This window comes from Oncorhynchus tshawytscha, linkage group LG07, assembly GCF_018296145.1.
Source record: "Oncorhynchus tshawytscha isolate Ot180627B linkage group LG07, Otsh_v2.0, whole genome shotgun sequence".
Lineage (NCBI taxonomy): Eukaryota > Metazoa > Chordata > Actinopteri > Salmoniformes > Salmonidae > Oncorhynchus > Oncorhynchus tshawytscha.
In genome coordinates this window covers 67677187-67690365 of record NC_056435.1, presented here as the reverse complement: position 1 = coordinate 67690365, position 13179 = coordinate 67677187, and the positions used below count along the sequence as shown (strand labels likewise).

General features: G+C 42.3%; 1 protein-coding gene and 1 long non-coding RNA gene across 2 annotated transcripts; one reads left to right on the top strand and one right to left on the bottom strand.

The window, feature by feature from the left end:
• The first annotated feature begins 869 nt into the window (after positions 1–869).
• Positions 870–7019, top strand: LOC112255079 (60S ribosomal protein L32). Its single transcript, XM_024428137.2, has 4 exons — positions 870–937; positions 3413–3513; positions 3844–4025; positions 6832–7019. Exons 2-4 carry the CDS (start codon positions 3418–3420, stop codon positions 6959–6961), a joined length of 408 nt encoding a protein of 135 aa, XP_024283905.1. The 5' UTR covers positions 870–937; positions 3413–3417; the 3' UTR covers positions 6962–7019.
• Positions 7020–7140: 121 nt separating this feature from the next.
• Positions 7141–9753, bottom strand: LOC112255080. Its single transcript, XR_002954230.2, has 3 exons — positions 9499–9753; positions 9215–9320; positions 7141–8788 (listed from the first exon to the last, which is right to left on the bottom strand). It is a non-coding gene; the product is annotated as an uncharacterized LOC112255080 (long non-coding RNA).
• Positions 9754–13179: the final 3426 nt, after the last annotated feature.

The window sequence follows — 13179 nt, the reverse complement described above, 5'->3', positions numbered from 1 at the left end:
CAAAGCTAATCACTGAATTTCCTACTAAAAGGACTCGGTCAGGTTGACAAACCTCTGTGTCATATAAACACTCACCAGGGGTTGTCATGGTGAAACACAATTACTATAGTTATTGTGTGAATACATTTGTTGTAAAAAGGATTGTGCTCCAACACTATCACAAATATGACTTTTTGATTTCATAGAAGTAAACCTCAAAGTGATCTTCTCTTTATGAATAAGCTACATGCTGTTGTCTTTATGAAAAGGATACATGCATTTTGATTGTGCTGCAACACAGAAATATGACTTGATTTCATTCAATTAAACCTCAACGTAAAGCAATATTCTCCTTTATTTTGTATTGTCTTCGTATGCATTACAATGGAAAATGCAATGTCCTCCAAATGCAAGACGTCCTCCAGCGATTTCTGAACTTTTACTTTTGAAAAGCGATAAACATTTTTTTTTTAAATGAACCTTTATTTAACTAGGCAAGTCAGTTAAGAACAAATTCTTATTTACAACGACGGCCTACCAAAAGGCCTCCTGTGGGGACGGGGGTTGGGATAAACTTTTATTTTATTTTAAATAGTACAAAACACATTACGACAAGAGAGACACCACAACATATAGAGAGACCTAAAGACAACAACGTAGTAGCATGACAACACAGAACGGCGGCAACACAAATCCCTGACTCCTAGTACTTATCGGCTTCCAAAGTCAGCCATGCTATTGTAACCAGTCACATTTTGAGTGATTAAAATACATTTTTGTAAGCCTGATTTTTTGTCTGATTATTTTCTACGTTTTATATGTTCTCCTGGAGTTGTTCTTTTCTAGTCTATCGCTCTGATTCTATTTCATTCTTTCCCTTTATTACCCAGAATTCCGTTCCAATCTCCTCCCCTTCTCCCTGGCCTCAACTACCTGTAGGCAGCATTCAGCCCAAACGGTAAGTAACAATGTCCATCTGTCATCATCTTTATAAATGTATGACTCTAATCCATAAAAAAACAACGGCATTCATTACATATTCAATCAAACTTTATACACATTTCGTTATTGTTGCTGAACTTTGTAGATATGTGTCACTTTTGTTTAAAGAGAAACGGGCACTGAAATGTCGAATCAAAAGATGGTTGACTAACCTAGTGTTGTTTCAATCGGCTCGCTAACAGCTGAGGAGATCCGTCCAGTTAGGGACACAGAATATAATGCTCATGTATGCCCACTGATCTAACGATAGGGAAAAGCTGGAGAACGGGTCGGTTCACAGTTTTCGGGACAAGATATCTAGTAGTGAACTGTAGTGGAGTGACGTGGCGACACATCACGTTGATACATTGTATCACAGTAGCGTCCAATACATTACTTCTGACACATTGTGACAAGTCCGTACAGTACCGAACGTTAAACATCAAATGAACACATCTTCAAAGAAATGATGCAAGCTGTGCGGAATAGAGCTGCAAAGTTAGTTCGCGTAGCAAACGAAGCTACTGTCGTATTCTTCACACTTGTAAAATCATGTCAATGCAGTGTGTTGGCTAGGCTAGCAAGCTAGCGACACTAAACGAATATAAACGCAATATGTAAAATGTTGGTCCCATGTTTAATGAGCTGAAATAAAAGATACCTACAAAAAGCTTATATTGCTCAATTTGTGTACACAGTTGTTTACATCCGTGTTAGTGAGCATTTCTCCTTTGCCAAGATAATCCATCCAATTGACAGGTGTGGCATTACAAGAAGCTGATTAAACAGCACGATCAATACACAGGTCTGCCTTGTGCTGGGGACATGCATGTTGCATTTTATATTTTTGTTCAGTACATATTATTTAGCTGGATGACTTTGCGTCCAAGAGAATAGCCCACTAAACTCAAATCCGCTGTGTACTTCACATCAACGGAGTTGTGCACTGACTAGAGTGAGTGGACAATAGATCCGATGTCTCTCATTTCAGCACCCAGAGAATAGCAACAGGACAATTTTTAATAAACTTCATTTTTATATGTCGGAGCTCTAGTCCACCCACTTTAGATGCCCACAGTAAACTCCATTGAGGTATAAAAGTGTAGTTGTGTTTAGTTGGCTATCAAGACACCAATCATTCAGTCGTTTCATATAACCAGTAGCTAAACCAACACACATGACAAGTGGTTGGGGCTCCTGAGTGGCGCAGCGGTCTAAGGCACTGCAGCTCAGTGTTAGAGGTGTCACTACAGACCCAGGTTCAATTTCAAGGCTGTATCACAACCGGCCGTGATTGGGAGTCCCATAGGGCAGGGCACAATTGGCTCATCTGGGTTTTGCCGGGGTAGGCCATCATTGTAAATAAGAATTTGTTTTTAACTGTTAAGTCAGTTCTTATTAAGTCAGCTCTTATACAAATTCTTATTACCTACCTCATCCCCATATTTGTTTTTCTGCTCTTTTGCACACCAGTATCTCTTGCACATCCTCATCTGAACTTATATCACTCCAGTGTAAATTGCTAAATTGTAATTACTTTGCCACTATTGGCCTATTTATTGCCTTACCTCCTTACTTCATTTGCACACACTGTATACAGATTTTTCTATTGTGTTATTGTCTGTATGTTTGTTTATGTGTAACTCTGTGTTGATTGTGTCACACTGCTTTGCTTTATCTTGGCCAGGTTGCAGTTATAAATGAGAACCTGTTCTCAACTGGCCTACCTGTCTAAATAAAGGTGAAATAAAAAAAAGTTTAATTAAAATAGAAAGTATCATGTGTGAGTGGTAACTGGTCTCAAACAAGTTAGGCAGCTAACAACTCCCGGGCTCTACAGTGCCATCATTTTGGGCGCATATGCTCCTAAATATTTTGCTGTGCTACCTAGAATTTTATTTGTGAGTGTAACAGATGTGAAACGGCTAGCTTAGTTAGCGGTGGTGCGTGCTAAATAGCGTTTCAAATGTGACGTCACTTGCTCTGAGACCTTGAAGTAGTGGTTCCCCTTGCTCTGCAAGGGCCGTGGCCTTTGTGGAGCGATGGGTAACGATGCTTCGTGGGTGACTGTTGTTGGTGTGTGTAGAGGGTCCCTGGTTCGCGCCCGGGTATGGGCGAGGGGACGGTTTAAAGCTGTACTGTTACATGAGCACCAGTGCCACTAGGAAGAACAATCACCCATACACCATTTAGTAGCTCAGAAAGAAAATAGGTTCTTCAGGAGATGAGCTCCTTAACCCTGTATTTTGTAATTGCTGGACATTCTTATCATTAATACTTAGAATATTTTTAATTGCACTCCGAAATTAAATCTAAAATGTCAGTATAGAGCCCTGAACAAGGTGGCTAAAGCTAGCTAATAAAGGGCTGTAAATCCACTGGGATAGAAGATGAGGAGACTGCTTGTTTCTCCAGACTACTGCTAACAGACTTCTGTTTTCTGTACCTCCAGGCAACATGGCAGCTCTCAGGCCTCTGAAAAGGCCTAAGATCGTCAAGAAGAGGGTGAAAAAGTTCATCAGACATCAGTCAGACCGCTATGTGAAAGTCAAGGTACGGTTCAGACCACAATTACCTGAGTTTGAGCAACGGTATTTCAACCCTTTTGTTACATAGATGTGCTGAACCAGATTCACATTTTATTAGGATGCACGGAAAACTAGTGTTCCTTCTTGGACAAGTTCAGGTACTCCCTCCATCACAAAACATCATCTGATGACGACTCCCTTCCATCACAAAATATCATCTGATGACCAATCGGAGCATCTTTTTTTTGCCAAGAATTGTGCTGTCTGTGTGAACGTAGCCTTAGTTAAATGTAATAGCTGGTTCCTGTATTTACAGGATACGGCCTTAATCCTTATCCATCTTCTCCTTTTGTAGCAAAACTGGCGTAAACCCCGAGGAATCGACAACAGGGTGCGGCGGCGCTTCAAGGGCCAGATGCTGATGCCCAACATCGGCTACGGCAGCAACAAGAAGACCAAACACATGCTGCCCTCCGGCTTCAGGAAGTTCCTGGTGCACAACATCAAGGAGCTGGAGGTCCTCATGATGAGCAACAAGTAAGATCCCAACCACAGGTGTCTATTTTAGTGACATTTTAGGTTCTGAACAAACAGAGTAAAAACTCAGATGACTAGGGATAAAGAAAGCTCAAACCAAGTTTAAAAAAAAAAATTCTCTACCCCACTGGGTCATACAGTTGCAAAGACAACATACATGACATCACACAAGCACGTCTTTATACCTTCTGACCAGGAGGAGTCACCTCCTTGCATGTCTAAGATAACCAAACCTTCTCTGGTGTTAGACAGAAACACAGTAGGTTCTTCTTACTGGTGTTGTCACGGCCCTGCCTGTTTCTAGGAACCTCATGGGCCTGGAAGCGAGGATGTATGTGTGAGATGTTCTTTGACGTGCCCCCCCCTTTCCAGCAGTATCTTCTCCATCTTTTGACCTTGTCTGGAGTTGAGTTCCACATCCCTCATGGTCCTGGTTCTGCAGCCACTGGCCTGCCTCATCAAGAACTGAAACTAGACTCTTGCCCTTTGTTCCTAAGGAGAGAGGCATTCACATTCTATAATAATATATTTCAACAGAATATGAACTTTCTGTACTTTTTTTTTCTTAATCATTAATTTTCCACACACCAAGTTCCTCTTGACCCTTCCTTGACCCCTAATATATACATTCCTTATGCATATAAAGTAATCAGTATGGTAACATGAATAAGTATATTTCAAGATAGAATCCAACAGGTGAAATGTTGTGTTGCAGATAGAAATGTAATGAATAGACCTGACATAATTCCCTATTCTTCATGAGACAGAAATACCAAGAGTAGAACATACTATCTGAACGCTCTGTAACGTAGAACAGGCCACTGATGGCTTTATTTGGCCTGGTGCTGCGTTCAGATGGCGTAAACTTGAGGAATGTTCAATTAGATGCCTGCTATGTATGGAACAAACGTGTCTCCTACATGTAGAATAAGGAGTCATGTTGGCTTTAGTCGTGACTTATTGCTAATGTTTCACAACGTTTTCCTATTGAACACAGCCCAGATGTCAGGCTCATGATACAGCATATGGTACAATGTTATGTTTGTTTTGGTTGACTTGAGTCAATGTTTCATGTGAATGACATCTTTTTTTTGGACTTTCCCTGTTTTTTCCCGTCCATTTACAGTATTTCATTTGGATTGTATGTGCTCATTCATGTGCAATATTTCATATGGCAGGGCTCTAAAACTGCGACAACAGATTTAGCTAAAATGTTGTCATAGTTTGTTTGTTTGCATTGTGTGCCAAGGAGAAAACTCTCCCAGATAATAATTGTAATGGGAAAGCTTCGCTGTAGCAGTGTTTCAGATTTGTTAGCATCATGGTAGCACCATTACTACAGCAAAAAGAGCTTGCTTCTAGCCCAAAAGATCAGACCCATATTACTGACCTATATTACCGGTGCAACATTTTTATCTTCCTGTAGCGAATCGCTGGGAGCGCATTTTGCATTCATAAACCAAATGCAACATGGTTGTAAAATGACTCGCAGTGTTAACCATTTGGCTACACTTTGTTCAGTCATCATACCTCATTGGCTAGCTAGCTAGCTAACAACCTGGTAACTGTACCAGTATAGCCAAACATTTGGGGCCACAGAAAAGGGATGGCTTCTTCAGGAGACCAATGACATCTATTTTGCATGTCATCATCACAGACCTGATATGTTTAAAGAGACAGTGTACCATTTTTATTTCAATGTAATGCATCTCAGAAAACTAGTGCTTTTACACAATGACGATACCTTTTGTTCCACATGACTTTGTAATTTCAATGACTGGTATTCGTATTAACATTTGAGCTTTCATAATAAACAAAATGTTAGTTTCTAGGACACAACAAGAGTTCATAGGCTGTATCTCAATAAAAAAAAATGTCATGCGACGCTCCTGGCTTTAATCTGGATCCTTGTTTGTGTGTCCTAGCCTGGTGGAACCAGCCTGATCTCTCAATAGATCCTTGTTTGTGTGTCCTAGCCTGGTGGAACCAGCCTGATCTCTCAATAGCTCATATCCTGAATCAAAATGTGAACGTAGCGATCTGTCTGCTTGACCAGGCTATGTGGGTGCTGCTTGACCAGGCTATGTGGGTAAAGCGGTGTCCTGCGTAAAGCGGTGTTCTGCGTGGGTATACAATCCCCTGGAGATATAGTAGCGTCTGACTCCTCCTCTGGGTGGTCTGCCTCTGGGTCATCTGACTCCGCCTCTGCCCCTCTGTCATCATGGCATGAGTATGGACGACCCAGCAAGCCAAGGGTTTGAACAAGGAGGGAGAGCATGGCAGAGGAAGTACCCATTCTACCGCTAGCTCTCCCTGTAGCCAGGAGGTGGAAGTTAACCTGCCATGTTCCAGACCGTCTGAAAAACAGACTGGAACTGGCTTGACTGAACTCTGATCTTTATGTATTCTAAGGCTTTACTTGGTGTGGAATAATGGCATGTTCCACAATAGATGTTTCATTGATGGGATGCATGGCTCTTCAAAGTGATTTGTTTGAACGGGTTGGGGTCAATTCCATTTAATTGAAAATGTAGGAAGAGTAAGCGAGAGGGTTCACTGACGTCAAAATCTGTCCATGATAAGCAGACCGCCTTGCCTTCCTGCCTTCAGGACAACGACTCCCATGGTTAGGGAGGAGACGAGACCATCTTATCATTTATATACAGTATCTTTGTTAAAAAGCATTGAAACATAATTTCTGTATACTTCCTGAATTAAAACGTAATTGACCCTAACCCTGATGACATTCGTTTCCTTGTTTCCCCTCTTGTGTCTGTTACTATAACCTTTCCCTTGTTCTCCACAGGACCCATGCTGCAGAGATAGCCCACAATGTGTCGTCAAAGAACAGGAAGTTGATCGTGGAGAGGGCAGCTCAGCTTGCTATTAAGATCACCAACCCCAACGCCAGGCTACGCAGCGAGGAACACGAGTGACCCAGACCCACCTGTTATCTGTTTATTGTTTGTTCAATAAATGATCTATACGTGTAAAGAGTATTTACCATCTTGTTTGCCCGTTCATCAATGCTTTAGGGTATTGATGAAAGTCTTAAGTTTCACACACTAGATGGTGCACAGTTAACAAATTAACTAAACATTTGTTTATTTGCAATGTATTTGTTGGGAATACTGTATCGACATCACAGCTCTACAAAATGGCGGTGAATTACCACCGGCTTTGAAAAGTCATTTTTAACAAAGTATTACCTGAATGTCAAGAAGGCACGTTTTCAACTCAACGGTGATTTCAAGGTAACAAGTGGCACTAAATATATTTTTCAAAGTCCTTTTAATATCATATATGTGTCAAAGGCATGTTTCCAACTATCAACTTTCAAGGCAGAATAGGAATAATTTCTGAGGCAGTGAGTATGGCCTATAACAGCCATGCAAAGGCATCTAACCAAAACTACAACTACCTGGTCACAGAGTAGTAGGACTGTCTGTTTTATTTAACCAGGAAAAGTCCATGGGTGTAAGGGTCTGTAGCCTTCCCCAATCTGAAAGGGGCCTGTAAGAGCTTTCAGGAGGTTGTTGTTCCCAGCCTTGGTGACCACCGGTGCTTGGAAGAACTCTAGGATGACAGAGCGAGACCCTCATTGGAGCAACTGGGGAATGAACCAGATGAAACACCAGGTAGGACAGTGTTCCTGATCTTGGGACAGGGAGGAGGGACACACCTTAGGTGAGGAGTATCACTGCCACCTGGGATATGTGCTTATTGCTCTCCTCGATCAAAGCAAGGTAGCTCGTTGAGCACGGCCTCGATCATGGGTGGCTTCAGGCTGTTGCTCGTCATGGTCATGTTGAGACCGGTTAGCTTGAAGGCTCGTTGGTTCTTCGCGAGGAAGGAGCCCAGGATGGGGATGCCCTCGTGATTAAAGGTCGGAAGTCAATCCTAAGGGGCAATGCAGCGATGAGAGTCGTGGTCTTCACCGCTGTCAACCTGGGAAGAGTAGAGAAGATACTACTATGGTGCCCTTGAGCAAGGCACTTAACCCCCCAAATTAGCTCTCCATCCAGGGAAGCGGCACAGTGTTGAAGGGATGGAGCAGTTCAGGGGTCAAGGTACATCAGCAGAAGATGTTACCTTGGATACTGAGGGTCCGCCTCTACCCTGCCTACCTGGTGATCTTGTTCTTCAGCCTCCAGGAAAATCTAGGTATCCTAGGTGACACGTGACCCATACAAGAAATGGCCCTCTCCTTCACTTCATGGTCTTCGACTGCAGCCTCTTCAGGGTGCCAGCGAACAAGTCCTTCACGTAGGGCTTGAGGTCAAATGAAGAAGCAGGTAGTTTGTCTAGAATAGAAGGTAATTGATACTTTATTGTCCATTTGGCTATAACAGAAATCGGGACAAACACTTTGAGAAGTAAAGGGTCGGACACGGCACAGCATCCATGGATGGAGAGCCAATTGGGGGGTTAAGTGCCTTGCTCAAGGGCACCATGGTAGGGTCAGTAATGATCTGACACCAGCAGCTATCCAGTTGCCAATTCAGTCTCCACTTTCTCATCACCTGAGAGGTGATCTTTTCCTGGTCCACCTCGCTAACCTCTGGGCTTCTTACCACCTAATGGGTGTCTGATCTTAACCATCTGCTGAGTGACCAGTAGGGTCTCGGAGGTGATCTTATAGAAGGGGTCCTGCACCGCCGTGGGCAGAATTACCTTCATGTGAGGCTGGAAGACGTAAGGAGGGTGGATGCACATTAGGACATAGAGGGCATTGATCTTCATGTTGGACGAGGTAGACTTCTCTGAGTAAATGATAAAGCGAGAGGTTAATATGAATGTCAAGTTGACTTCTAATAGAAATTGCAACACTATTTCCTTTTTAAGTTACTGTAGGTAACTATCTAGGGACAGGAAGTAGTCCTGATTAAGTACAGAGAAGAAATTAACAATTGTTGTAGCCTATCACTACAGTAGGCCCAGAGTTTGTCTAGGAAAAACCGCTGGCCCAAGAAATAAACAATTTGACCTTTAAGTTGGCAAGTCAGTTAAGAACAAATTCTTATTTACAATGACAGCCTAGGAACAGTGGGTTAACTGCCTTGTTCAGGGGCAGAAAGACAGATTTTTACCTTGTCATTCAATCTAGCAACCTTTTGGTTCCTGGCCCAACACTCTAACCACTAGGCTACCTGCCAGAATGCAGTAAATTAAAATCTAAGTGAAGTTACCTGATGTGAGACTGGTATGTTGTATGCAGTATGTTGGCCAGCCCTGTCTAGACTCCATGCTCTTCTCTTTCAGCTGCTTGTGGAGAGCCTTCACTACTGTTGGGACCTGGGGAAAAAATATATATATTTTGAAAATCCCACCACCGAGGGAAAGTTCAGATTAAACTTACAAGGACAAGCCCGGCTGTTGTCTTTGATTAGGACTCAGTTTAAAATGCATTTTTATCTCAATGAGACTAGCCTGGATGAAAAATGGTTTAACAGCAGCAAAAACAACAAGCTACCTGTTTCTTAAGCAGAGTGATAGCTGGTTCTTCTTAAGCAGAGTGATAGCTGGTTCTTCTTAAGCAGAGTGATAGCTGGTTCTTCTTAAGCAGAGTGATAGCTGGTTCTTCTTAAGCAGAGTGATAGCTGGTTCTTCTTAAGCAGAGTGATAGCTGGTTCTTCTTAAGCAGAGTGATAGCTGGTTCTTCTTAAGCAGAGTGATAGCTGGTTCTTCTTAAGCAGAGTGATAGCTGGTTCTTCTTAAGCAGAGTGATAGCTGAGCTGGTTCTTCTTAAGCAGAGTGATAGCTGGTTCTTCTTAAGCAGAGTGATAGCTGGTTCTTCTTAAGCAGAGTGATAGCTGAGCTGGTTCTTCTTAAGCAGAGTGATAGCTGGATTCTTCTTAAGCAGAGTGATAGCTAGGGTTCTTCTTAAGCAGAGTGATAGCTGGGTCTTATTAAGCAGAGTGATAGCTGGTTCTTCTTAAGCAGAGTGATAGCTGGTTCTTCTAAGCAGAGTGATAGCTGGTTCTTCTTAAGCAGAGTGATAGCTGGTTCTTCTTAAGCAGAGTGATAGCTGGTTCTTATTAAGCAGAGTGATAGCTGATTCTTCTTAAGCAGAGTGATAGCTGGTTCTTCTTAAGCAGAGTGATAGCTGGTTCTTATTAAGCAGAGTGATAGCTGATTCTTCTTAAGCAGAGTGATAGCTGGGTCTTCTTAAGCAGAGTGATAGCTGGGTCTTCTTTGCCTCCGGGTTCTGCTGCGATGAGTCCCTCAGAGGGCCTGGTCTGTTTAAGGAAAGCGACAGAGGGGACGAATATATCCGTCTTGACGTTCTCCTCCTTCCCTTTAAACCGAGGCAGCAGGGCTGGAGCCACTGAACCATACAGCTCCACGAGCAGGTCTCTCCGCTCCTTCCAGCTCATATTGTCACGGTACTCGTCACCTGACTACAGGGGGCAGGGCAGCGTGTGAAAAGCAAAAATCTTTGGAAAGCACATTCGAACTCCTACAAAATGATGGCAGCTTAGTTTCATATTTTTAAACATTGCACATTTTAACAGTGTACGTGAACAATTAAATAAACAAATAAACAGTGTATATCACTGTTTTTTAAAGTTGTTGCTGCAATCACTGAGAAAAATGTGGCTTTGCTACTGTATATCTTTGGAAACAAAGACATTCACAACAACACCTTGGTTCCTTAAACTCTCCGGCCTGTGAATCCATGGACTCATCCCCATTCTCATCCACATCGTAGTTCTAGTGGAGGTCATAGGTGATGTACCTCAGACACAGCTTGATCACTGAGGGGACATCTCCTTAGGGCATCTATTATGAAAAAAGAACAGGTAAGGTATAAAATATAGGTCTGCAGTTATATGACTGTAGTTATAGGTCTGTAGTTATGACTGTAGTTATAGGTCTGTAGTTATGGCTCTGTAGTTATGACTGTAGTTATAGGTCTGTAGTTATGGCTCTGTAGTTATAGGTCTGTAGTTATGGCTCTGTAGTTATAGGTCTGTAGTTATGGCTCTGTAGTTATAGGTCTGTAGTTATGGCTCTGTAGTTACGGCTCTAGTTCAATTGTGTCTAATCTCAGCAAATCTCATGTGAGTGCGGGCCTCTGGGCAACAAGTAATGGTTGTAATCTTAAGACAAAGAGTGATCGAAAGAGATATTGAGAGAGACAGACACACAGAGAGCGAGAGAGACACAGAGACTTTCACTAGAGAGTTTTACCTGCTGTGAAAAGCTTCAAAGGCCTGGAAGCACTAGTCCCTGAGTTCATCCTCCTCCACACTGCAGAACTTCTGCACCATGATCTTCTCTAGGTGTTCACCTGGAACAAGAAAAATCCAACAATTGACCCATAGCCACCTTCATACACTAAACAGAAACGCAACATGCAACAATTTCTGAGATTTCCTCATATGAGGAAAGCAGTCAATGGAAATGAATCCAGTGGGGTCCGAATCTATGGATTGCACATGACTGGGAACACACATATGTATATGTTGGTCACAGATACCTCACAACGGGCATCAGGATCTCGTCAGAGTATTTCTGTGTATTTCTGTGTATTCAAATTGCAATTGTTTTCATTGTCCATAGCCTTATACCTGCCCATCCCATAACCCCACCGGCACCATGGGGCACTCTGTTCACAATGTTGACATCAGCAAACCGCTCACCCACACGGTGCCTTAAACGTGGTCTGCGGTTATGGTTGGACGTACTGCCAAATTCTCTGAAACGACGTTGGTTGAGAAATGAACATTAAATTATTTGTCAGCATCTCTGATGGACATTCCTGCAGTCAGCATGCCAATTGAACACTCCCTCAAAACGTGAGACATCTGTGGCATTATGTTGCGTGGAAAAACTATTTTAGTGGCATTTTATTGTCCCCAGCACAAGGTGCACCTTTGTAATGATCACACTGATAATCAGCGTCTTGATATGCCACACCTTGTCAGGTGGATGGATTATTTTAGCAAAGGAGAATTGCTCACTAATAGGGATGTAAACATGTTTGTGCACAACATTTGAGATAAATACGTTTTTTTGTGCCTATGGAACATTTTGGGGAAATTTTATTTCAGCTCTTGAAACATGGGACCAACACTTTTTTGTTCAGTGTAATATTCTCTATATATGGCTATGGATTGACTGTTACAATTCTGCCCTCTGCTGGTGCAATTCCATACAACAGGTTGGGAGATTCATTTTTTTTTAACAAAATACTTTCAAAATTGTATTTAACCTTTATTTAACTAGGTAAATCAGTTAAGAACAAATTCTTATTTACAATGATGGCCTACATCAGCCAAAGCCTAACGACACAGTTGAGATACAGCCTGGAACTAAACCAGGGTCTGTAATGACGCCTTTAGCACTGAGATGCAGTACCTTAGAACGCTGCGCCACTCGGGAGCCCCCCCGAGTAAAGGGAGGATGAGAGGAGAGTTGAAAGTGGGTGATGAATTTCAAGAACTTGGACGTATCCTAATACAAAAAATACAAAAAGGAAAAACGTTGAATCGACAAACACCTCCCCACCCAGCTAAAGCTAAGATAGATAAACACCTCCCCACCTAGCTAAAGCTAAGATAGATAAACACCTCTCCACCTAGCTAAAGCTAAGATAGATAAACACCTCCCCACCTAGCTAAAGCTAAGATAGATAAACACCTCCCCACCTAGCTAAAGCTAAGATAGATAAACACCTCCCCACCTAGCTAAAGCTAAGATAGATAAACACCTCCCCACCTAGCTAAAGCTAAGATAGATAAACACCTCTCCACCTAGCTAAAGCTAAGATAGATAAACACCTCCCCACCTAGCTAAAGCTAAGATAGATAAACACCTCCCCACCCAGCTAAAGCTAAGATAGATAAACACCTCCCCACCTAGCTAAAGCTAAGATAGATAAACACCTCCCCACCTAGCTAAAGCTAAGATAGATAAACACCTCCCCACCTAGCTAAAGCTAAGATAGATAAACACCTCTCCACCTAGCTAAAGCTAAGATAGATAAACACCTCCCCACCTAGCTAAAGCTAAGATAGATAAACACCTCTCCACCTAGCTAAAGCTAAGATAGATAAACACCTCTCCACCTAGCTAAAGCTAAGATAGATAAACACCTCTCCACCTAGCTAAAGCTAAGATAGATAAACACCTCTCCACCTAGCTAAAG

Bases quoted from the DNA above. Each gene is read 5' to 3' on its own strand.
- LOC112255079 (XM_024428137.2), top strand. From the start codon at position 3,418: ATGGCAGCTCTCAGGCCTCTGAAAAGGCCTAAGATCGTCAAGAAGAGG. The intron at 3,514-3,843 runs GTACGGTTCAGA...CTCCTTTTGTAG, and splicing joins ACCGCTATGTGAAAGTCAAG to CAAAACTGGCGTAAACCCCG. The intron at 4,026-6,831 runs GTAAGATCCCAA...TGTTCTCCACAG, and splicing joins GTCCTCATGATGAGCAACAA to GACCCATGCTGCAGAGATAG.